The sequence below is a fragment of the Protomyctophum parallelum genome (assembly GCF_964188405.1).
Source record: "Protomyctophum parallelum genome assembly, chromosome: 1".
NCBI lineage: Eukaryota > Metazoa > Chordata > Actinopteri > Myctophiformes > Myctophidae > Protomyctophum > Protomyctophum parallelum.
The window spans coordinates 107,585,854-107,610,853 of NC_139697.1; the positions used below are offsets into that span (position 1 = coordinate 107,585,854).

Genomic DNA, 25,000 nt, shown 5'->3' on the forward strand with positions numbered 1-25,000 from the left:
GATCAGATTCTATAAACGTCTTCTACATCCTGACAGTTTTCTGATAAAGCTACAGTATGTTTCTATGTCAGTCGTTCTTCGATTTTTCAAAAATAGCAGACCTACAAGCTCGTATCGCGCCACTCGGTGGCGCGATATGAGCTTGTAGATCTGCTATTTTTAAATAGCTAAAGCACGACATGATGCTAACACCAAAATGGGTTCCCGTTCAGAATGGGTTAAGTAGCATGTGACAAACTGTACCTAGGACAATGTACAACATGTCAAACTAGGGGTTTTTATGATTTTCATGATTCTGAATCCATTCCACTCTTTGGGCAAAAAATGTGATGAGGTCAGCACATCTGTGCACATTTTGGCAAGTGGCTATTCAGTATTTTAGCCGTGACGTGAGCGCCCCCTCCTGAGATACTTCCGGGTCCTACTTTTGTGTCGCTTTTGTGTCCCCATAGAGTTATACTGCGACGCTCCGTCGGACTAAATCTGAGACGAAAACGACCACGGAAGTCTAATTTTACCGCTTTCAGAGCTGCCAACCTTGAGATATTCCCATGAGTACCATGGGCGCGGTGTATCTGATCCCATGCTCAGGGAGGTCCCGCATGCCTAGTAGTTTTTGAGGGGGGGTGTTATGTTATAGAAAATTTCACACCAGAAAACTAATCTAGACAGCCAAGCTTGTTATGGACATTAGAGATTCAATGTTTGGGTCTTCAATGTTTTTCAGACCAAGGACCTCTTATCTGAGAGAGAGAAGCAGGTAAGTCCAGTAGTCCACTACATAGTCATTGAAGTTTAGCAGATTACACTTTTTCATTGATGGCTTCATAACCTTGATAGCACACCGTTGTTGTATAAATGAATGTTTTCTTGTTTAACACATTTAGCTTCTCTTCTCTAATGTGCATGTTTAGACATTAACCACTACCCTTGACCATTGGCTCTGCTCATTTTCCCTTATGTAGTACATTTCACTAATGGAGAATTATACTTGCTCAGACTAAAAGTACAGTCTATCTATCCCCAGTGACTTTAACCCATTCTGACTTGAGATCAGATTCATACGAGGTTTCCGCCGGACACACACTGGTCTGATGAACCCATTCTGACCTGAGATCAGATTCTAAAAATGTCAGTCGTTCTTCGATTTTTCAAAAAATAGCAGACCTACAAGCTCGTATCGCGCCACTCGGTGGCGCGATATGAGCTTGTAGATCTGCTATTTTTCAATAGCTAAAGCATAACATGATGCCAACACCAAAATGGGTGCCCGGTCAGAATGGGTTAAATGAACATTATCACACATGATCATGTTATTCAACATTACAAATTTGCTATGAAGAAAATACAACCATATATTCTTCAGCTGAAGCCATATGAACCCTCTAGAACCCTTAGGTCATCTGGGGCTGGCATGCCAATAATTATTGTTCACCCCATAGTTGGAACAAAACATGGTGAAGCAGCATTTCACAAACCTGGAACAATATTCCAGACCATTAGGAAATTCCAACTATAGACGTTTTTAAGTCCAATTTAAAAACATATTTATTATTTAACATTGCTTACTCACAAGGATGTCTATCAACTAGGCTTGATAGATAGCCTAAGCCTGATAGTCTGGGCTTTAAATTAGCTGTACTGTACTTTGTTTGAATGTGTATGAAAGGTAGTATATACAATTGCCTTGCCTACTTGCTCAGACTGAGTTATCATACAGTATAGTCTATATATATATATACATAGCCTAGTCTGTATTATATATGTTATATATATAGTCTATATATATATATATACATAGCCTAGTCTGTATTAGGGATGCCACAAAGTGACCATCAGCCAAATCGAATAGTCGAGAGCTCTGCCGATTAATCATCGATTAATTGAACCCACCCCCATCTTGTTTTTTAAATCAATATCAGATAAAACTTTTAAGATTTTATATTATACACATTCCATGGTCACATAACCATTATATGTTGAGTGCATGCTTTGATGGTTACAGTTTTATAATCAGTTTTGATGAGTAAACCTTTGTGGAGATCTTCTCAGTGCCATTCAGGATGGAAAATGAAATCCATTTGGATTTGGGGAGAAGTAGTTTCATAAGGGGCTGGTATGAAGTACTTGATATAAAGAGAACATGTTCAGTTCACTAGTCTACACTCTACTCTACACCTGCCTTCATTTCATTTGATCTTCGATTATGAAATATTAAAATCGATTTCTGCGATGATTAATCGGAAAATCGATTAATCAGCGGCATCCCTAGTCTGTATAATCATTCATAGGCTCATTGTTGATAGACCATACTTATTCATTCACATAATGATAGATAATTAAATCACTGCATGTCGACACATTCAGAGACAAAGTGGAATATTTTGGACCTGTACGAACTCCTATATTCGCTCGCAGTCTGAGGTTTCGCCCCAAACCCTTTCATTGGTTGAGATATACAGCTTTGCGGCCCCAAACCCTTTCATTGGTTGAGATATACAGCTATTATTTATTGGTTACTTTGATCGGTTCAGGTCAGGCGACGTCGCAAGCAATGAACAACGCTCCATATCACGACAGTTTTTCCACACACCATCGCCGTCGGAACAGTCTCTTTGCCCTTTGTGAATAAGGTGTAAACCGACTTTAACCCATTCTGACCTGAGATCAGATTCATACGAGTTTTCCGCCGGACACACACTGGTCTGATTAACCCATTCTGACCTGAGATCAGATTCTAAAAATGTCAGTCGTTCTTCGATTTTTTTCAAAAATAGCAGACCTACAAGCTCGTATCGCGCCACTCGGTGGCGCGATATGAGCTTGTAGATCTGCTATTTTTCAATAGCTAAAGCATAACATGATGCCGACACCAAAATGGGTGCCCGGTCAGAATGGGTTAATGACTGTTTCCACTTCAGTCGTTCCGATCGCAGAATCACGCAGAACAGCGTTGATTGATAAAATAATAATAATAGTCCCTTTCGATCGCTGGCTGTAGATTGACACGTGCGTAACTTAACTTTGGCAATGGAACCAAATTGACTAGCTCGTTCAGACAAGACGGCTCGGTACAATATATATATTTTTTAATATATTTTTTATACCACGATTTTGTAACCCATTTTTCACCCCTGTGTCAATCATCTAATGTGATCCTGGGCTCTACACACCCTCCGCCAACCTGGGGAGAGCAACGGACTTAACTCATGCTTCCTTCATGCTTGAGTCAAGTTGAGTGTCCAAGTTGCTCCTTTACACCTGACAGGGGGGAGTTTCCCTGGTTGGACGTAGCGCGTGGAAGGAACACATTATTCCAACCAGTTCCTTTCCCCTCCCCGGCTGGCCAGGGGGAGGCAGTTTAGAGACCAGGATTACTGCATGTTTTTGTGAGGGTACGTACCCTAGGGGGACACGGGAAGAACATGCAAACTCCACACAGAAAGGCCCTTTCGCCAACCCCGCCTTCGGGTATGGGCACTGATGACGCGGAAGAGGAAACACGCCGCCAGCACCCACAGTGCCCCCAGCGGGAATCGAACCCAGGACCTTCTAGCTGTGAGGCGACAGCACTACCAACTGTGCCACCGTGCCCCTCGGTACAATATATTTAACATAATTCCTACTACTGTATCATTTATGAGCAGCAAAATGAGTTCATATGTCTTTGCAAAAGTTTTCCACCAGCATGGATGAAACCAAAACAAGAAGACAACAGGACAACATCAACACCGATTGGCTGTCAGGGTGCAGCATGTTGAGTCAGCGTCGTTCAGAAGCCCTTGAGGGATGATTTCACCATTCTGCCCATGATTCTGCCCAGCAAATCATCCCCCAACTATTTCTGTCAGAAGTAGTTGGGGGGTATAATTTCACCCTTAACCCAAAATTGCGTGGTTATCATTGTGAATGTCGTACCTGTGTATAGACACCTAGAATTGCGTGGTTGGTTTGGTACACAGAATGCGTGCAGGTTGGTAGCTCTGCGCTTTCCTCGTAAACAACAAAGCTGCTGCTCTCCCAAATCTGGCTGACAGGCCGTCTGCCCCACACGGAATACTATCGCCATTTTTATTTCATTGCGTCAACTAAATCCTCATTAATGCAAACTAGATTCAACATACTCAAGCCTGCACACATTCTAAATATGCCCCCGAAATATTTTACAGAGCAAATGGATTATTTTTGTTGTCATGGACATGGACAACATTAACCCATTCTGACCGGGCACCCATTTTGGTGTCGGCATCATGTTATGCTTTAGCTATTTAAAAATAGCAGATCTACAAGCTCATATCGCGCCACCGAGTGGCGCGATACGAGCTTGTAGGTCTGCTATTTTTGAAAAATCGAAGAGCGACTGACATTTTTAGAATCTGATCTCGGTTCAGAATGGGTTCATCAGACCAGTGTGTGTCCGGCGGAAACCTCGTATGAATCTGATCTCAGGTCAGAATGGGTTAAACCCTCAATGGCTTCTTTTCTGAAACATATAAGTCACTGTAAAAAGATTCACGCGTTTAGATATTCTATTTACAATGAGATGCGGACGGGAGCTGGTGCCACTTGGACCCGGACGTAACTAGCACTACAAAATGACGTCGGACTTAAATACTGAATGGCGTGCACAGCAGTGTGTAACATACCTAGCAGCGCTGGGCAGCTGCTCCAGACCCTAGTGGCGGTTATTATTATTAGTATTAATGTGTAACAGTGACCTCTAGTGGCAGGAAGGTGTAACGTACCTAGCAGCGCTGGGCAGCTGCTCCAGACGGCTCCCCCTGCTGGTGGTTCCAGCTATCTGCTGCTTCTTGCTGATCATGGCTCCCCACATCCTCTGAAGCTCCTCCTCCTCCTCCGCTTCCTTCTCGGGAAGCTCCTTCCCTTTCTCATCTGGCTCCGCCTCTTTCCTCCTCCTCGAGGAGGAGGAAGTGATGTCATCACCGCCGCTGGGTCCAAGGCGACTCCACAGACGACCTGCGGGAGGCAGCGTTGAGTCCATGTTACTGTCTCTGTGCGTGTGGTCACGAAGTGAAAGAATAAGGTCTTAAATACGACTTCCCTTAGAGACAGGGTGAGAAGTTCATCTCCCTTAGAGACAGGGTGAGAAGTTCATCTCCCTTAGAGACAGGGTGAGAAGTTCATCTCCCTTAGAGACAGGGTGAGAAGTTCATCTCCCTTAGAGACAGGGTGAGAAGTTCATCTCCCTTAGAGACAGGGTGAGAAGTTCATCTCCCTTAGAGATAGGGTGAGAAGTTCATCTCCCTTAGAGACAGGGTGAGAAGTTCATCTCCCTTAGAGACAGGGTGAGAAGTTCATCTCCCTTAGAGATAGGGTGAGAAGTTCATCTCCCTTAGAGACAGGGTAAGAAGACCCCGGGGCCCCCCCTCCCCTCCCTCCCCCCTTCCTTCCCCTCCTCCCTCCCCCCCTTCCCGGTAGACAACACTGACTTCACCATATTTGGTGACCCCTGTGACCCCATGATTCCGGAATCAAAACCACGTACTTGTCTTCCTGTCTTTGGACCAATCAGAGTGGAGGCCTCGGGACTCCTGGCTGGCCACGCCCAGTCTGCTGTGCACGTCTCTGGTTGGCTCCCGTGGCTGAGGGGGCGTGTCCGGGTCGTGGTACCGCCTCTTCCCTTTGAGTGGCTCCCGTGGCGGGGGCGTGTCCTCGCGGTAGCGTCTGGTTGGCTCCCGTGGCGGGGGCGTGTCCTCCGGGGAGCTGGAGCGTCTGTCGTGGTACCGCCTCTTCCCCAAACGCTGTCTGACATCTGTCAATCAATCACACGTCACATGTCAATCAATCACACATCTGTCAAATGACATCATCAACTTATTGAGTGAAAGATTATCAATTTATGAAAACAGATATTTAAGGTGTTTTAAATGTTAGATTTTAGTTATGGAGGTCAATTATAATGTATTGAGGCATATTTGTCTTATTAGCCAGGGTTCCTTTTAAATGACTAAATTGATCGGGGGCGTGTCTGTAATCTTCCAACGCAGTGGACCCTTCTACTCCCAGACCACTTTGCACTTACCCACAATGCATCCCCATAAATCCAAGATGGCCGTATTTGCGAAACGGCTTTTTGATTGATGTATAATCTGACCTGTCTTATCGGTTTTGGCCACAGGGTGGCGTCTCTTCTCCTCCAGCAGCTGCCTGATGTCCGTCACAGCGCTGGGAGCCGTCTGATTGGCCGCGGGCTCAGAGTCCCCGCCCCCTCCAATCCTGCCGCGCAGCCCGCCGGCCAATCGGCTTTCACTCCTCGCCGAGCTAGTGAAAAAATAGTCGTTATCGTTACAATTTTCAAAAATAGCAGACCTAGATCTGCTATTTTTCAATAGCTAAAGCATAACATAATGCTAACACAAAAAGAGGTTCCCGCCCAGAATGGGTTAAGTCTTTAGAAGCGTTCATATTTGAACCGCTCAGTAACTGGATGGTTTATTTAATTAATTTGCATACCTAACGAGCTGATCTGCATACATGGTCATCTTCAGGGTCTTCTTGGGGGCGGGGCCGGTCTTCGAGGGGGCGGGGCTGGTCATCTTCAGCTCCAGGTCGAAGGTCGGAGGTCGCTGGAGGTCGTAGTCCATCTCCTCCGAGTCTGACCCTGAACTTGACCTCCGCGACCTCAGCCTGACCCCCGCAGAGGTCAGCGACCTCTGACCTTTGAAGTGCACCGTGCGGTCGTCTGACTCCATGTCATCTTCATCATCATCGTCATCCTCGTCTTCCTCTGGAAGGTTGACCAGGTCAGCTGGAGAGAGAGAGACATAGGGTTTATACAGGAGAGAGAGAGAGACATAGGGTTTATACAGGAGAGAGAGAGAGACATAGGGTTTATACAGGAGAGAGAGAGACATAGGGTTTATACAGGAGAGAGAGAGAGAGACATAGGACCTCATTTATCAACCGTGCGTATGCCAAAATATGGGCGCACGCCGAAATTACCGACATTTTCGGCATTTACCATTTCCGCCAAAGCTTGAAATTGAACTTGAGTAGGACAAAAAGTCACGTCCTCACCAGTTTTTCTGTCGTAGAACAGCGGAGCAGCATTGTTTGACCAGCTGAGAGGCTGCCACAGGCATCGAAACATATGTATTCACTAAGGCTGTCAAAAATAACGCGTTAATGGCATTAATCAATTGCGTTAATTAATTGCGTTAAAATATTTAACGCAATTAACGCATGTTAGTGTTCCCCCTAACATGCGCCCGTGCGCGCGGCTCAGGAACGTCCAGAGCATAACAAATCTGTCACTGTGTAGCACAGTCATGATTGAACAACACCAGAGAGATAGCTTGTGTATTGTAGTTTGGTTGCAAAGTGGTTTGATTCTGTAACTCTGTTGCGTTACTTTGTCTGCCTAGCAAAGCCCCATTAGGCTACACTGCGCGCGCACACACACACACACACACACACACACACACACACACACACACACTAATAGTGTTAGCTATCAGCGCGCTGCAAGAATCACTCGGGTCCGTCGCAACTTGTGGACATTTTGAAAATGCTGTTAATGTTTGTCCGGCTGGTTTCGTTTTGTCCTACGCGATTACGTGAATCAGCATGGCTGCGCCTGCAGTAGGCTATTACCAAAACAAACACATGGTACTTTTGTGTCGTACATGGAAAGCAACTGAAAACGACCATGGATATATTAAAGACAGTTCCCCTGTGCTGCTGTGCACAGCGGAGATATAATGCACAACTCCAGGTACGAACCAAAACACTGACTGAAGCTGATTCACGACTAACTATCTCTTCTCCAGACTAGTCCTGCAGTCCCGCAATGAAGGAGAGACAATCTCGCCTCTCACTACAGTCCACTACAATGCCATTCTAGCCTTAAAACCTACATTTATATGTTATTCAATAATTACTTTAGCGCAAAATATAGGCTTTTCTAAACCAAGCCCTGTTTCCAAAAATGCTTATGTGCCATTATTGTATTTTGTGAATTTCAATTAACTATAGTCTACAGTTTAACCCATTGCTTCTCAGCTATTTTAATTTCAAGGACCCCCAAATTAAATTGATAGAAAGTAGCCTAGGCCATTTTATTATGATTTTCATCTCTGGACTGGGACCCCAGTCTCCATTCATCCATACATCCATCTTCAACCGCTTATCCCTAGTCGGGTCGCGGGGGCAACAGCTCCACCAGAGTGTTCCAGACTTCCCTCTCCAGAGCAACATTAGTGACTTCCTACTGGGGGACCGCAGTCTACATGGCCAAAAGCCAGTGTTGATTTAACTCAAAGTGTAGGCTAGGCCTACAAATGCTCACATCACATCATGGCTATACTAAATGCATTAGAAAACAAAAAACATTCAAAAACGAATGTATATCCGCTTTCTGTCATTTATATTTCCATTTCCACAACAATAAACAGGAAAACATGGCATATTTGGACATAGTTCGAATGGTGATTAATCATGATTAAATTAATTTTGAAGCTGTGATTAATCTGATTAATTTTTTTAATCATTTGACAGCCCTAGTATTCACTCCTAAAATGTTAATATAAAACTGTATGGTATGTATGTAAAAGAATTAAAAAGTAAAGGAATACATCAACGATGTTTCTTTGTGTCATATGAAATTAGTAGGAGATGAAATCGCGCAATTAAAAACAATGTTGCAAGTTAGATGCTTAAGCCATTTAAACAGTGTTTTGCATGAGCGCATACATGCGAGGATTTGGGCTGTCTGTGCTGAAATATTTCCATGACGGGACGTTGGAGAGTATAGTGCAGCATTGCCCCATATGTGCCCTCTCCCTACGCTCATTCTGTAGCTCCGAGATGAGCTCGGAGCTACAGAATGAGCGTAGGGGGAGGGCACATAGCTGCGGAGAGTCCAAACGTGGGTAGCCTACTGTAGCCTAATCTACAGCAGGCCGATGTCTTTCTGGAGTTACGGTATGTGCAATCTCCTCCTCGTTTAATAAACCTGACGCGTCTCTGGAATGCCAAATGTACCGTGCCAGCGCAAGTGGGAACCGCATCGGAGATAGTATAGGCTACCCAGCCAGCCCACCACCCCCACCAGTGCCAGCCAAATGAGGCTGCACATTCATATGATGACAGTAGATCCTTGACAGCCCAGCCACTGCAGCGACTGGCGACTGCGAGGCAATCTAAATAGACTGTCGAACGTGCATGGTCAGTTGGTCACGGACGGACCACAGTGATAGAGAGAGACACCCAGGACAGGAGGAGCCTATGCAAAACAGCAGCGTGTGTGTGTGTGTGTGTGCTCCTATTTGTTAATTAATTCATGGTTCACAGGTTCAGGTTTTCGTTCACTAATATATCTTGTTGTATATTAAATTAAAAAGGACTTATAATATAATTTAATATAAAACTAACAACACACAGTGACAGTTGCTTGCAAATTGCGATATGTGTGTGCGTGCGGGGAGTAACCATGGTTTCAGGAAACGAATTGCATGTGTTCATGTCGCAAAAACGAGGGCGAGGCTTGATTTCATAGGGCGTGCCAGATAGATTTCAGCCGTCACATTTATTAACGTCGGAACGAAATGAAGGAAGGATCAGCTGTTTGCGATCACTTTATAAATGCCGTGGCGACGTGGGTGTACTACGAAACCTGCACTCGAATCTGTGGCAGATTTTACACTCGATTGATAAATGAGGGCCATAAGGTTTATACAGAAGAGAGAGAATAATAGGAGTGTGTGTGTGTGTGTGTGTGTGTGTGTGTGTGTGTGTGTGTGTGTGCGTACCAGAGTGTGTGTGTGTGTGTGTGTGTGTGTGTGTGTGTGTGTGTGTGTGTGCGCGCGCGTGCGTACCAGAGTGTGTGCGTGTGTAAGGAGGGCTGTCTCCAATCAGAGGGCTCTTGGTCTTCACGTCTCTCGGGTTTCGTCGGCCGTGGTACCGCCTCTTCCTGTTTGTCACAATAAAAGATAGTAATGGTACCGCCTCTGAGAGCATTCAGAAACTTTAGCCTTCACAATAAAAGCACACAGCTTTCACACGTTGGCCCATGAAGACGAGGAAAAGGATTAGGAATTCGGTGGTATTTCACATTGCAAAAGATGTTTTTCCAAAATGTAAAATTATTATAATATTAATAAGGAATTAATTTTGATAATGGTAATGGGATATTGTACAAATTGTCACTTTATGAATCCCAAAGGGTTGGACTGCATTTACTTTTCAACACAAAACCTTAAACTGACTTTCTGTGTGTGGAATATAAATATTGCCTTTATTGACTTTGAGTGACTTTGTGTTGGGTTGAAACCATATACAGTGTTTTGAAGTATAACCGGGTAGGTTGCTGTTCTGTACCTTTGTAGGGGGTTTTATGATTCAAACCTTTAATGGTGGAAAACACTGCATAAATAAATGGCGCCCTATGTGGGGGCAGGATAAGATCATGTATTAATACCACAAATAATTTAATACCAAAAAAATGGTGCTACCTAATTTGTGGTGGCGCTACCAATTGAAAAGGTAGGTGGCACCAGTGATACCTGTGAAAAGGTTAGTCTGGAGCCCTGACTGGGTTTCTTACACATTTGGAATTTCAAATTTCCATACTTTTTCCAGACTCTAATTTCGCTCTCCAGGCAACAAGTGGCCGTTTGGTACCATCACCTAGTTTAGCATTTTTCATCGGGTCACTGGATGGGGGTCGACGGCCAAATTGATATAAGTTTGTGGGTCCTTTTTAGCAACATAAGTTTCTTCACGTGTGTGTGTGTGTGTGTGTGTGTGTGTGTGCGCGCATCCTACCAGGAGTTACTCAGTATTCCTTTCATTCCTCCATAGTTTGGGTTTCCATATTTCATGTAATATCTGCTCCTGCTGGCTGCTCCTGGCTCCTTCCTGTCACCTGCACACACACACACACACACACACACACACACACACACACACACACACACACACACACACACGCACACACACACACACGCACACACACACAGAGAGCGTTTAGGTCAGAGCAACAGTACGCTAACATAAACGCATAAATCATCATATAGAGTTGAAGAAAGCAAATAAAGGAGAACATGAACAGTATGGGGTGAGAAATAGAGGGAACTTTTTCCCGGTGCAATTTGTATTACTTTTCATGTAAAATTACTTAATTTCTGTGCAACAACTGTAAACATGCTTTCATGTTTAAACCTAGCTCGAGTTTATTTTCTTTGATGGCATCTTAGGATAGATGTAGACCTATTTGACAGAGCAGAGACATCTTAGGATAGATGTAGACCTATTTGACAGAGCAGAGACATCTTAGGATAGATGTAGACCTATTTGACAGAGCAGAAACATCTTAGGATAGATGTAGACCTATTTGACAGAGCAGAAACATCTTAGGATAGATGTAGACCTATTTGACAGTGCAGAAACATAATTGCCTTCCTTGATGTATTAAGGGGCATCAATAACAACCATCACCTGTGTCACAGACACATACAGCTCCCCTCTGCAGGCTTCTACTACTGAAAGTGACTGCATGGAGTCTCATTTCTCTCCAAAAGCACGTGAATATGATGGAATATGATTACAGCTCAGATACTTTTTTTTCTTTTTTTGAAAATCGATATTTTTTAATAAATCGATACGTATCGTCGGGATATAATATCGATATACGATATATCGGTACATGCCTAGTACCGGTAGGTGCCCTTTGAGAGCGGTTTTGAAGGAGTCAAGGGATTCACATGTCTTAATGACTGTTGGTAGGGCGTTCCACTTTGGTGGCATAGGAGTGAAAATAATTTAGTCCCTTGTTTGTGCCGAATCTGGTGTTGTGGGTGTGAACTTCATTGACATTAAGGAAGTATTTGGACAGGTACATGGGTATCTTAGTGAAGTATTTAGACTAGGGCTGACCTTGATTAGTCGAATAGTCGACTAATCGATCGGAACCGATCTCAGTCGACTGACCACCTCTCAGTCGATGTTCACCAAAAAAAAAGAATTTTATTCTTTGAGACAGTCAAAGTGTGTGTGTGTGTGTGTGTGTGTGTGTGTGTGTGTGTGTGTGTGTGTGTGCGTGTGTTACCGTGCGTAGCGAAGCGCAGAAACAGCTTGTTTCCTTTGAAAGGTTTGATTGCAGGCCTGGGCTGTAGAGAGAGGAGAGAGTCTCTCTCTGATAGAGAGACACCGTCTGTCTGTTGGAGAGAGAGCAGGGAGTCTCTCTCTGCCTCTGACACACCGTCTGTCTGCACGCACACACACACACGCACATGCACACACACGCACACGCACGCACACACACACAGTCAGTTTGCGCATCCTGCCGCTCCATTCACATTTTCAGGAATAAATAGCTTTGTTAACTATAAAAGATCTCGGCCACTCGCTCACTCCAGCTTGACCCAAAAACTATGAAATGATGACCAAGAGCTTGTAGATCTGCTATTTTTGAAATATCGTGAAAATGTGGCACAAATCTTTGAATATATATTCTTTCAGTGCAAACTTTTTTAAACTCATATCTTTGCTTCTGGGGGGGGGGGGGGTCCCTGGAAGAACATATTTTGAGACAGTGGTCGCGGCCAAATAACTTTGGGGGTCCATTACATGAAATAGTTTGAGTCAGAACCACTGACATAGAAACATAGGGTTTTCAGAAAACTATCAAGATTTCTCAGGTCTAAATGGGTTAATATTATTGTATTGGTAAAAAGGTTCTGTTAGAAAGGTTCTGTATTTGAAGGCTCTAGTAATATCTACTGGTTCTGTTAGAAAGGTTCTGTATTTGAAGGCTCTGGTAATATCTACTGGTTCTGTTAGAAAGGTTCTGTATTTGAAGGCTCTAGTAATATCTACTGGTTCTGTTAGAAAGGTTCTGTATTTGAAGGCTCTAGTAATATCTACTGGTTCTGTTAGAAAGGTTCTGTATTTGAAGGCTCTGGTAATATCTACTGGTTCTGTTAGAAAGGTTCTGTATTTGAAGGCTCTGGTAATATCTACTGGTTCTGTTAGAAAGGTTCTGTATTTGAAGGCTCTAGTAATATCTACTGGTTCTGTTAGAAAGGTTCTGTATTTGAAGGCTCTGGTAATATCTACTGGTTCTGTTAGAAAGGTTCTGTATTTGAAGGCTCTGGTAATATCTACTGGTTCTGTTAGAAAGGTTCTGTATTTGAAGGCTCTAGTAATATCTACTGGTTCTGTTAGAAAGGTTCTGTATTTGAAGGCTCTAGTAATATCTACTGGTTCTGTTAGAAAGGTTCTGTATTTGAAGGCTCTGGTAATATCTACTGGTTCTGTTAGAAAGGTTCTGTATTTGAAGGCTCTAGTAATATCTACTGGTTCTGTTAGAAAGGTTCTGTATTTGAAGGCTCTGGTAATATCTACTGGTTCTGTTAGAAAGGTTCTGTATTTGAAGGCTCTAGTAATATCTACTGGTTCTGTTAGAAAGGTTCTGTATTTGAAGGCTCTGGTAATATCTACTGGTTCTGTTAGAAAGGTTCTGTATTTGAAGGCTCTAGTAATATCTACTGGTTCTGTTAGAAAGGTTCTGTATTTGAAGGCTCTAGTAATATCTACTGGTTCTGTTAGAAAGGTTCTGTATTTGAAGGCTCTAGTAATATCTACTGGTTCTGTTAGAAAGGTTCTGTATTTGAAGGCTCTAGTAATATCTACTGGTTCTGTTAGAAAGGTTCTGTATTTGAAGGCTCTGGTAATATCTACTGGTTCTGTTAGAAAGGTTCTGTATTTGAAGGCTCTAGTAATATCTACTGGTTCTGTTAGAAAGGTTCTGTATTTGAAGGCTCTGGTAATATCTACTGGTTCTGTTAGAAAGGTTCTGTATTTGAAGGCTCTAGTAATATCTACTGGTTCTGTTAGAAAGGTTCTGTATTTGAAGGCTCTAGTAATATCTACTGGTTCTGTTAGAAAGGTTCTGTATTTGAAGGCTCTGGTAATATCTACTGGTTCTGTTAGAAAGGTTCTGTATTTGAAGGCTCTGGTAAAATATATACTGGTTCCGTTCAGAATGTATCGTCTCAAAGTCTTTCCACAAAATAATATACAATGCACGATAAGGTGCTCGTTATCAATAAAACATTAACCCGTTCTGACCTGAGATCAGATTCATACGAGGTTTCCACTGGACACACACTGGTCTGATTAACGATCTCCACCCCTTCCCAACAACGCACAGAGTAAACGCACTCCGGTGCATTCACCAACACTCAGCACGATGATGTCACAGGTGGGCGTGTTTACCTGGGCAGGGGGCGGAGCTACATCTGTGTTGTTCTCCGCCTTCGCTGCTGACTCCGCCCCTTCCGTCACCACCTGCCCTTCCTCCTCATCTTCCTCCTCCTCATCATCAGAGGTCTTCTCTGTACGTTCTGACACACACACACACACACACACACACACACACACACACACACACACACACACACACACACACACACACACACACACACACACACACACACACACACACACACACACACACACACACACAATTTACAATGTACAATTTACAATGTATTCATTTAGCAGACTCTTAATCCAGAGCGACTTACATTAAAGGAATATTCAGTGATTTCACTTAATTCAAATATCACTTATTTTTTTGTTTTGTTGTGATAATCCTCTCTACTATAGAGTGTGCTGACCATATAAGGAGTTCCTCCCTGTCCCCAGTTAACCCCTGGGGGTCAAAAAACCTTAGGTTTCGTTTTTGGCTCTCTATCCTGATTGGATGAAAGGCTTAGGTCCCAGCCAAAAACGAAACCTAAGGTATTTTGAGTGAAATCTCTGAATATACCTTTAAGCAAGAACAAAAAGCATTTATCATGAAACATGCGTAAGCTAAGAAAGTAACAGTGGAATATCTATATAATGAAACTATACATATAAACTATACATATATACTATACTATGCTATACATATGTACTATGACGTGCTATGACTACATACAATGCAATTATAGTGCTGTCTACATAACATGCTATAAGTCTGTATCAAATGCTATCTAAAGCCCACCACACACCGGCTGCGTCCCCCGCGCGTCGCCGCGCGGCGGACGCAGCCGCCTCCATTATTTTCAATTAACCTATCGCACACCGGCTGCGTCCGACGCGCGGTCACGCCTCGCCTGCCGCGCCGATGCACCGCTGTTCTATTTTCCAGGCGTTGCCGCGCGGCCTCCACCCGGCTATCCGTGGGCGTGGCAATGGAATATAGTCAACAAAACTCCCCAGCCGCGTGGTAGCGCGCCGCGTCCTGTTGGTGTTGCCGTGCGGCTATGGCGCGCGGCAATACTGTGCCGCGGCGGTCGCAGACGGTGTGTGTCGGGCTTAAGTCTACAGAAATGCTATCTAAGGGGGTAGGGTAAGTGCTATGGGCCATGATGGAGTCTGAAAAGGTGGGTTTTCAGACTACGGCGGAAGATTGGGAGTGATGCTGCAGTTCTGACTGCAATGGGAAGTGCATTCCACACACACACACGCACGATGTATTCATAGTAGGGACGTTGGTAGTTAATCAATTAATAATTAAATTAGGCCAATCAGCTACGGCCGCGGTAAAGTGGTAACTTGCGACCGTATCGACCTGGTAATTAAATCGCCCTCGGCTGCCGTGGAAGGACTTTAATGAAGTGAAAACAAATGACGTTTATTTTGGGGACAGATGGGGTGGAGTTACCTTTGCCGTGGGAGGGGAGGGGGAGGGGTTCGTCCGACCCTTTGACCTCAGTCTCCGTGGGAACGACCTTGGGATCGGTGGGAACGACCTTGGGATCGGTGGGAACGACCTTGGGATCGGGCATACGGCTACAGTTGATGAGCGCCCGGGAGGAAGTGACATCATCCAACCACACCACGTTACCTAAGAAAAACGAAAGAATGGATTTTTACAGTGCTTTACAATGGGTTAGCCTTAGGGTTAGGGTTCATTCATTCTAGGGATGCACCGAAAATTCGGCCACCGAAAATATTTGGCCGAAAATGGCTAAAAATTTATTTTCGGCCTATTCGGTTTCGGCTCAAATAGAAAATATATCACTGAATAGTCAAAACACCGGGTCGGTATAAACACAACACGCGATTGTCTTGAACGTAACCAGAGCGCTCCGCATCTACCTCTCTCTCTCTCCCAACTTCAGTCTCCCCCCCACACACACACACACACACACACACACACACAGCGTCAAGTTGCTCTGTGCTGTGGCTGCGATGCGCTCCGCGAAATCTGCGAGCTCATCAACAGGTCCCAAAACATGGTATTTGTGAGCACCGCCACTGTCTATTATTTTGTCGTATGACAAAAAATGCTCCCCAATGTCTGAATCTGTGAGTTTGCAGGCAGGCTACGACGAACACTAGCAGTAGCTTGCTCGTTAGCTCCTCAAATCTGTTCCACCTGTGTGTAATCTCAGCAGCGCATTGAAGTGGGCACAGGCAGGGCAAAAGCAGAAGCAGAATGTCCGTGAACGTTTTGCTTAACAATGATCAGTTGTTCAGTGCTGTTTAACTTTGGCATATGTGATACTAGAGCCTAGAGAACATGCTAATATGGCTGCTAAATAAGAACGTTTTCCCCTATCAGCTAGCATGCTATTGTGTGTGTGTGTGTGTGTGTGTGTGTGTGTGTGTGTGTGTGTGTGTGTGTGTGTGTGTGTGTGTGTGTGTGTGTTTGTGCGTGCGTGTGCGTGCGTGCGTGCCCACTGCCCACACACTGTGTAGGACAGTGGTTCTCATAGTGGGAGTTCCAGCTAAATTATAGATAGTTAGGAAGTAAACCAAGTGGGGCCGGTCTGTAACAGAGTGCAAAAATGGAACCAAATACACTCTCAAAATTTACATTGATTTTTACAATAGAAATAAAAATAGGCCCAGGCCGTAGCGTAACGGTCTGGGCACCGGACTGGTAATCCAGTCGCAGTGTGCCGCGGGTTCGACTCCCGGACCCGACACGGCCTTTACTGCATGTCATCCCCCCATCTCTCTCCCGTTTCCTGTCAGCCTACTGTCTGTCCCTTCAAAAATCAATAAAAGGCGTAAGCCGCAAAAAAAAATATCTTTAAAAAAAAAAAAAAAAAAAAAAAAATTGGGGTCCCAGAGATAGAAATGGGAAGAAACACAGTCAGCTATACACAGTCAACATTACAAGGAATGGCAATGAAATCAAATTGTATTAAAAAGGGGGTAAAATATAAATTTTGAAGGAGTATTCATTTTTATTGTCTTTATTGTTAGTTACAACATGCCTACAATAACTTGAAGCATTTTTTTAAAGGTAATTGCAAAAAAGGGGCCATAATCCGATTAATCGTTTAAATAATCGCCCGATGAATCGATTATGAAAATCCATAATCATGTATTTTGCCATAATCAGGTAGCTTTACAACAAAGCTGTATTCGGCTATTCGGTATTCGGTTTTCGGCCAACTGTTTCCTATATTCGGTATTCGGTTTCGGCCAAGAATTTCCCTTTCGGTGCATCCCTAATTCATTCATTAATTAATTGGGAGGTGAAGCGGCGAACAGTCGACGCCAGCATCCTCACTTCACACATTCACACACCGATGGTGGCGAGCTCACACCGACCGACTCACTGGAGGCAGGGTGGGGTTCAGTGTCTCATTGGAGGCAGGGTGGGGTTTAGTGTCTCATTGGAGACAGGGTGGGGTTCAGTGTCTCATTGGAGGCAGTGTGGGGTTCAGTGTATCATTGGAGGCAGGGTGGGGTTCAGTGTATCATTGGAGGCAGTGTGGGGTTCAGTGTCTCATTGGAGGCAGTGTGGGGTTCAGTGTCTCATTGGAGGCAGGGTGGGGTTCAGTGTATCATTGGAGGCAGTGTGGGGTTCAGTGTATCATTGGAGGCAGGGTGGGGTTCAGTGTATCATTGGAGGCAGGGTGGGGTTCAGTGTCTCATTGGAGGCAGTGTGGGGTTCAGTGTATCATTGGAGACAGGGTGGGGTTCAGTGTCTCATTGGAGGCAGGGTGGGGTTCAGTGTCTCATTGGAGGCAGGCTGGGGTTCAGTGTCTCATTGGAGGCAGTGTGGGGTTCAGTGTCTCATTGGAGGCAGTGTGGGGTTCAGTGTATCATTGGAGGCAGGGTGGGGTTCAGTGTATCATTGGAGGCAATGTGGGGTTCAGTGTCTCATTGGAGGCAGTGTGGGGTTCAGTGTATCATTGGAGGCAGGGTGGGGTTCAGTGTCTCATTGGAGGCAGGGTGGGGTTCAGTGTATCATTGGAGGCAGGGTGGGGTTCAGTGTCTCATTGGAGGCAGTGTGGAGTTCAGTGTCTCACTGGAGACAGGGTGGGGTTCAGTGTATCATTGGAGACAGGGTGGGGTTCAGTGTATCATTGGAGACAGGGTGGGGTTCAGTGTCTCATTGGAGGCAGGGTGGGGTTCAGTGTCTCATTGGAGGCAGTGTGGGGTTCAGTGTCTCATTGGAGGCAGGGTGGGGTTCAGTGTCTCATTGGAGACAGTGTGGGGTTCAGTGTCTCATTGGAGGCAGTGTGGGGTTCAGTGTCTCATTGGAGGCAGTGTGGAGTTCAGTGTCTCACTGGAGACAGGGTGGGGTTCAGTGTCTCATTGGAGCCAGGGTGGGGGGGTGGAACGACACCGGGCACTGTCCTCCCTGTGGGGGTGTGGAACGACACCGGGCACTGCCCTCCCTGTGGGGGTGTGGAACGACACCGGGCACTGCCCTCCCTGTGGGGGGTGTGGAACGACACCGGGCACTGTCCTCCCTTTGGGGGTGTGGAACGACACCGGGCACTGCCCTCCCTGTGGGGGGTGTGGAACGACACCGGGCACTGTCCTCCCTTTGGGGGTGTGGAACGACACCGGGCACTGCCCTCCCTGTGGGGGGTGTGGAACGACACCGGGCACTGCCCTCCCTGTGGGGGTGTGGAACGACACCGGGCACTGCCCTCCCTGTGGGGGTGTGGAACGCAACGCGTGTGTCGAATTTGTTCTTGGGTTACGTGGATTCCAAACGTACAGAGAGACACAGACGTATAGAATATAGATCTATAGAATATAGAACTTACATGAGGTGTCATCTATCCACTCTATGTGAGCAGGAGGATATTCCTTGAAGTAATCGAATATTTCCTGTGTGGACATTTCGTCAACGCCAGACACATGGAGGGCTTCAAGACGGAGGTTAGGAACCGCTGGAGAGAGAGACACACAGACACACAGACACACAGACACACACACACACACACACACACACACACACACACACACAGACACAGACACAGACACACACACACACACACTTTTATAAATGCTAACATTTCTTCAGAGATGTGTTTTGTTGGATTGAGTCAGATTAGGATTAATTAATTAAGCATTAAATGTGTAATAATTAATACCTTTCTTCATCCAGGACCATGTCTTAAAATAATAATAATACCGTAATAATAATAATAATAATATTAATAATAATACCTTTCTTCATCATGTCTTTATCCAGCACCATGTCTTTCTGGTTGTTCTTCTCTTCGTCACAGAAATGAAAACGCTGTGCTCGCTTCTCCTTCTTCTCTATCGCCTCCTAGTGGGGAAGAACAACACAACATCAATTAATTATCCTTCTTCTCCATCGCCTCGTAGAGCTCATCTTCCATTTTAGAATATTCACTGTTCAGGTATTTGGAAAATGTATTTCTGCACATTGGCCCTGCTTTCACTGGTATTTTGCTGACCAAGGAACAGACTCCACCGTTGAGAGGGAGAGGGGAAGCATTTCCTCAACAACATAGGCTACCTAGCAATCATTTTGTCAAGTTGACTCTTGGTGACATAGTAACAGGGTTGTAAGTTAAATGGAAGCCACAGTAACAAGGTTGTAACAGGGTTGTAACAGGGTTGTAACAGGGTTGTAACAGGGTTGTAACAGTGTTGTAACAGGGTTGTAACAGGGTTGTAACAGGGTTGTAACAGGGTTGTAACAGGGTTGTAACAGGGTTGTAACAGGGTTGTAACAGGGTTGTAACAGGGTTGTAACAGGGTTGTAACAGTGTTGTAACAGGGTTGTAACAGGGTTGTAACAGGGTTGTAACAGGGTTGTAACAGGGTTGTAACAGGGTTGTAACAGGGTTGTAACAGTGTTGTAACAGTGTTGTAACAGTGTTGTAACAGGGTTGTAACAGGGTTGTAACAGGGTTGTAACAGGGTTGTAACAGTGTTGTAACAGGGTTGTAACAGGGTTGTAACAGTGTTGTAACAGGGTTGTAACAGGGTTGTAACAGTGTTGTAACAGGGTTGTAACAGGGTTGTAACAGTGTTGTAACAGGGTTGTAACAGGGTTGTAACAGGGTTGTAACAGGGTTGTAACAGGGTTGTAACAGGGTTGTAACAGGGCTGTAAGTAACCTTAGAGTTGACGTCTATCCCGGTGATGAAGGCTCCAGCCTTGTTCTCGTAGCGACGCCCTGCCACTAGCTCCGCCACTAGCTCCGCCCCCGGGTCCACCTTCACGTCCTGGAAGATGAAAAATAATCAATTTGTCAAACCATTTTTGTCGTCAAACAACATTCATCCATCCATCTTAAACCGCAAATGTTTGCTGCGCGCAGGGCTCGACAGTGCGACTAGGTGCATTTGCTACTAAAAATATCACTGTGCGAGTTGTAAAATTAGATTTGTAGCACAGGTGCGACTACAGGATTTGACCATTCAATCGTTATGAAGACAAGGCTCTGTCTACAGCAAGTGCACATTCTAGAGTCGCGGTTCTATACCTACATTTATATTTCTGAACGGCGGTGTCGTTCGCCAAAAAGAGCAGAGCTACAAGCTAACAACGTGTCGAGGCTCAATGTGGCGTTCATTTGAAGATCTGTCCCTTTGCTCCCACCGCCCCACCCCTCCCTGTGTTGCTGCTCAGTTCTCTTCTCTGTCAGCAGCGGAGCGAACGCAGCAGGATAGCATGTATTGGTAGCACAGAAGACAGAAGGAGTTGCTAGGACCCCGACACGTTGAATACTAAAGTTATTTAGAAAGTTTTTAATGTTAAAACATCACTTGATATAACTTTTAACCAAACGTGGGTGAAACAGCGTGCAGCCGTGCACGCAAAGAGTGCATGTGCGCACGCACATGGAGTGGACCACTGTGGACGGATTGATTGATATACCAAAACAACCCTTGCTTAGCACCTTGCTTACAAAAGCGTGTGCGCAGCGCAATACGAATGACCGACCTGGCTCAGGCTGGCTGGATATATTAGTCAGTGGCTAGTTCAGGTCCATAGCTCTAAATGCAACGCATTAGACTAGAGCTATGGACCAGAGCTAGTCAGTGGCTTCACTGGCCTGCATAACGAGCAACGGAAAAAAGGCAAAGATCCCCCCACCATCTCCTTCCAACACGCCAATGTGTAGCCTTAGTCCGATGTTCTGTCTGAACTGAAGCAGTCAAAGCCAAGGAGAATGTTACAATACTAATTCACCATCGAGTAGCTTCTGCACTAAATGTCACACTCACATCATAGAACAGCAAGATAAAAACGGATAGTCTGTCTGTCTGTCCATCCATTCATAAAATTAATTGAGTATCTATCTATCCATCTGCAATTCTGCATACAAAACTAATAGTCTATCAGTATAAAAACAAATTGATTATATAGATTATATAAAAACAAACATAAAAATGATATCCAGATAAATATCAATATTGTGATCATTTCTGAAAAGATATTGTGATATAATATTTTGCCATATTGCCCGCCCCTACCTCATATCACTTTATTAAATAAAAATCACACCTGTGTGAAGTGAGGGGCAATATTATCATTATACATCAATGTCGTTTAATGTTTTGATGTTTAATTTACGTCATATTTAGCGGAATTTTGACCTAATTCCTCCGTTTATTGTCAATGGCAAATATTGAGACGTGTGTGGACTAAAGCTGTATATAGGCAAAAACACATTATTTGATAACTTTTCACCGTGCTCCTAAAATAATTTGTGTAAACACGTGCTACTTGAAAAATACTTAAAAATGCTAAGCGTCGAGCCCTGGCTGCGCGGTAGATCAAAGGCATGCATGGCGCATTTGCGCAACCAACAGCTGAGACAGTTTATGTAGATAATCCTGACAGGCACTCAAAAGGCTCTCAAATGAGATGTTAACATCCTGTAAGTAAACAGGAATATAAACTAGTGTTGACTAATCATTACACGTGACTCTTATTTTGAAGAGGAAGTCAGAGCACAGGAAGTCTGTTTCAGTTGTAAACAAGCTACCATGACGACACTTTTGAAACTGAAAGGGAAAGTTATCGTGCTGCTAGTCGCTCAACCAGGAGGCCATATTTACATTACAATATGAAAACCATGCATCTGTCACTGGAAATGTACCCATTCTACATACTGTGAAATATAATGAAATGTACCCATTCTACATACTGTGAAATATAATGAAATGTACCCATTCTACATACTGTGAAATACAATGAAATGTACCCATTCTACATACTGTGAAATATAATGAAATGTACCCATTCTACATACTGTGAAATATAATGAAATGTACCCATTCTACATACTGTGAAATACAATGAAATGTACCCATTCTACATACTGTGAAATATAATGAAATGTACCCATTCTACATACTGTGAAATATAATGAAATGTACCCATTCTACATACTGTAAAATATAATGAAATGTACCCATTCTACATACTGTGAAATATAATGAAATGTACCCATTCTACATACTGTGAAATATAATGAAATGTACCCATTCTACATACTGTAAAATATAATGAAATGTACCCATTCTACATACTGTTAAATATAATGAAATGTACCCATTATACATACTGTGAAATATAATAAAATGTACCCATTCTACATACTGTGAAATATAATGAAATGTACGCATTCTACATACTGTATATTGTTAGTTATTAATACGTTGTATTGTTTATATATGTTGTTATTAATGTTGTTATTGTAACCTTGTGTATTGTTTACTGTGAAGATGTGAAAATAACAGCTAGTTTTCGGCCCATTTCCGCTTAGCTGTGACGTCACAGACTAACAACAACAACAACATAGCATTATTAATATTAGTATTAAGTTATTATAAACATTATTAGCTATTATAAACACAAACATATCATAAACAAGTCGTTCTAAACAGTGACAGCCTATAGGGAGGGAGGGAGGGAGGGGTCCGCTGTCCGGGACTCCCCTCCCCGGCCTCCAGGCACCACAGGCCGGCCTCCCTCCTCAGGACAGCCCGGGGTCTGAGCCGAGGCCTAGTGGGACTCACTCACCTCCTCTTCCTCCTGCAGCTCTCCCTCCTCCACCTCCATGGGCTCCGCTTCTCCTCCTCCTTTCTCCTCCCGGGAAGAGGAGGTCGAGGAGGAGGAGGACGACGAGGACGAGGACTCCGAGGAGTCCGAGTCCTCTCCGCCGGACTCGGAGCGCTCTGAGCCGGACTGGGGCTCCACAGACACACCGTGCAAGCTTCCCACCGCCGCCATGTTTGATCAACAACACAGAACACACTGCCGTGGGGAGGTTTTTACCTCGAGGTTAGAGGAAGGCATCACTTCCTATAGTTATAATGCATGAGGTGGTTTTTACCTCGAGTTTACTGGAAGGCATCACATCACTTCCTATAGTTATAATATATGGGGAGGTTTTTACCTCCGAAATTACTGGAAGGCATCACTTATAGTATAATACACAGGGTGGTTTTTACCTCGAGTTTAGAGGAAGGCGTGTGTGTGTGTGTGTGTGTGTGTGTGTGTGTGTGTGTGTGCGTGCGTGTGCGTGTGTGTGTGTGCGTGCATGCGTGCGTGCGTGTGTGTGTGTGTGTGTGTGTGTGTGTGTGTGTGTGTGTGTGTGTGTAATGCACAAGCACAATCTATGTAAAAATGGGTGAATGTAATGCACAATCTATGTATAGCGCTTTGGATAAAGGCGATATATAAATGCACCATTTACTATGCAGAATATCCCATCATTTTGAAAATAGCAGATCTCACAATGCGTCACCTTGTGAGCTTGTAAAGATCTGCTGTTTTCAAACTGAAAAATGTTTTCAAATAAATGTAGTGGTAGTAAAAGTTTTGGCAATTATAAATACTCAAGTAAAGCAGAAATAAATACCTCAAAATTGTATTTAAGTTTGTACTTAGTTACTTTACACACCGCTGCTATGCTTTGGGCTGCAAAGCAAGGTCTCTGACGCCCCCCTCTGGTTAAAGATTGAATCACATGGCAGTACTCAGAAACCTCCCTGATTCTGTCCAGAGTAAACAGTTAGAATAGATCATAATGCTGTTTAATGTTAATATGTTGGGCCCCTATAGCACAAGTTGCACAACATATTTAAACCAAGCTTCTGCATGACTGCATCCACCCCTATTATAATATAGCACATCACACTTAAACCAGGTGTATTTAATGTTAATATCTTGTGCTAGGTTTAGGTTTTAGGTTTATTTATTTAGCATGTAGTACAAAAAATAGACAATAACATATCAAAAAACAAAAATACAATGCAAGGAAGGGAAGAAGGCCAGAAGGCTTATTTTGAATCCTTTCCTGTAGGAAGAGGTCATTGGTTTAAAAGTTCATAAAGAACAGTACATAAGTCTACAAGTTGGCAAAGGGGGGCAGCTGTGCAGTAAATAAATAAAAACACAGACTGCACAAAAAACAGAAATAAACAATACAACAACAAACACACATTAGTTAATTTACAATAAGTCTACACAATTAGAGAATGTTAGAAGTATCGTTATTATGATCAGTGTTTGCCTGTTATCTCTCCTAATGGTACCAACATCAATACAGCATGGAGCTGTGGACACAATCTGATCCAACGACAACAACATATTCTTTAGTTTTGGGTCTGAGAGGCTAAATGTCATCAGATGTTGGTCCCGTGGCTCAGATGGGTCTGAGAGGCTAAATGTCATCAGATGGTGGTTCCGTGGCTCAGATGGGTCTGAGAGGCTAAATGTCATCAAATGTTGGTCC

At 44.1% G+C, this 25,000-nt stretch overlaps 1 protein-coding gene across 2 annotated transcripts in view; it reads right to left on the reverse strand.

Moving 5' to 3' along the window:
* Positions 1-23,499, reverse strand: part of ncbp3 (nuclear cap binding subunit 3) — a 27,353-nt gene extending 3,854 nt beyond the window's left edge. Inside the window, exons 1-14 of one of the 2 annotated variants that reach the window (XM_083764837.1) lie at positions 23,284-23,499; positions 20,367-20,474; positions 19,441-19,546; positions 19,035-19,160; positions 15,677-15,859; positions 14,239-14,366; positions 12,068-12,227; positions 10,786-10,885; positions 9,837-9,931; positions 6,475-6,769; positions 6,116-6,282; positions 5,704-5,773; positions 5,507-5,607; positions 4,746-4,977 (exon numbers count right to left, since the gene is read on the reverse strand). In XM_083764837.1, coding sequence (XP_083620963.1) covers positions 4,746-4,977; positions 5,507-5,607; positions 5,704-5,773; positions 6,116-6,282; positions 6,475-6,769; positions 9,837-9,931; positions 10,786-10,885; positions 12,068-12,227; positions 14,239-14,366; positions 15,677-15,859; positions 19,035-19,160; positions 19,441-19,546; positions 20,367-20,474; positions 23,284-23,493 — 2,081 coding nt within the window. In that variant the 5' untranslated portion in view covers positions 23,494-23,499. Of the gene's footprint in view, positions 1-4,745; positions 4,978-5,506; positions 5,774-6,115; positions 6,283-6,474; positions 6,770-9,836; positions 9,932-10,785; positions 10,886-12,067; positions 12,228-14,238; positions 14,367-15,676; positions 15,860-19,034; positions 19,161-19,440; positions 19,547-20,366; positions 20,475-23,283 lie in introns of both variants that reach the window. The other variant, XM_083764836.1, reaches the window with a different exon arrangement.
* Positions 23,500-25,000: the final 1,501 nt, after the last annotated feature.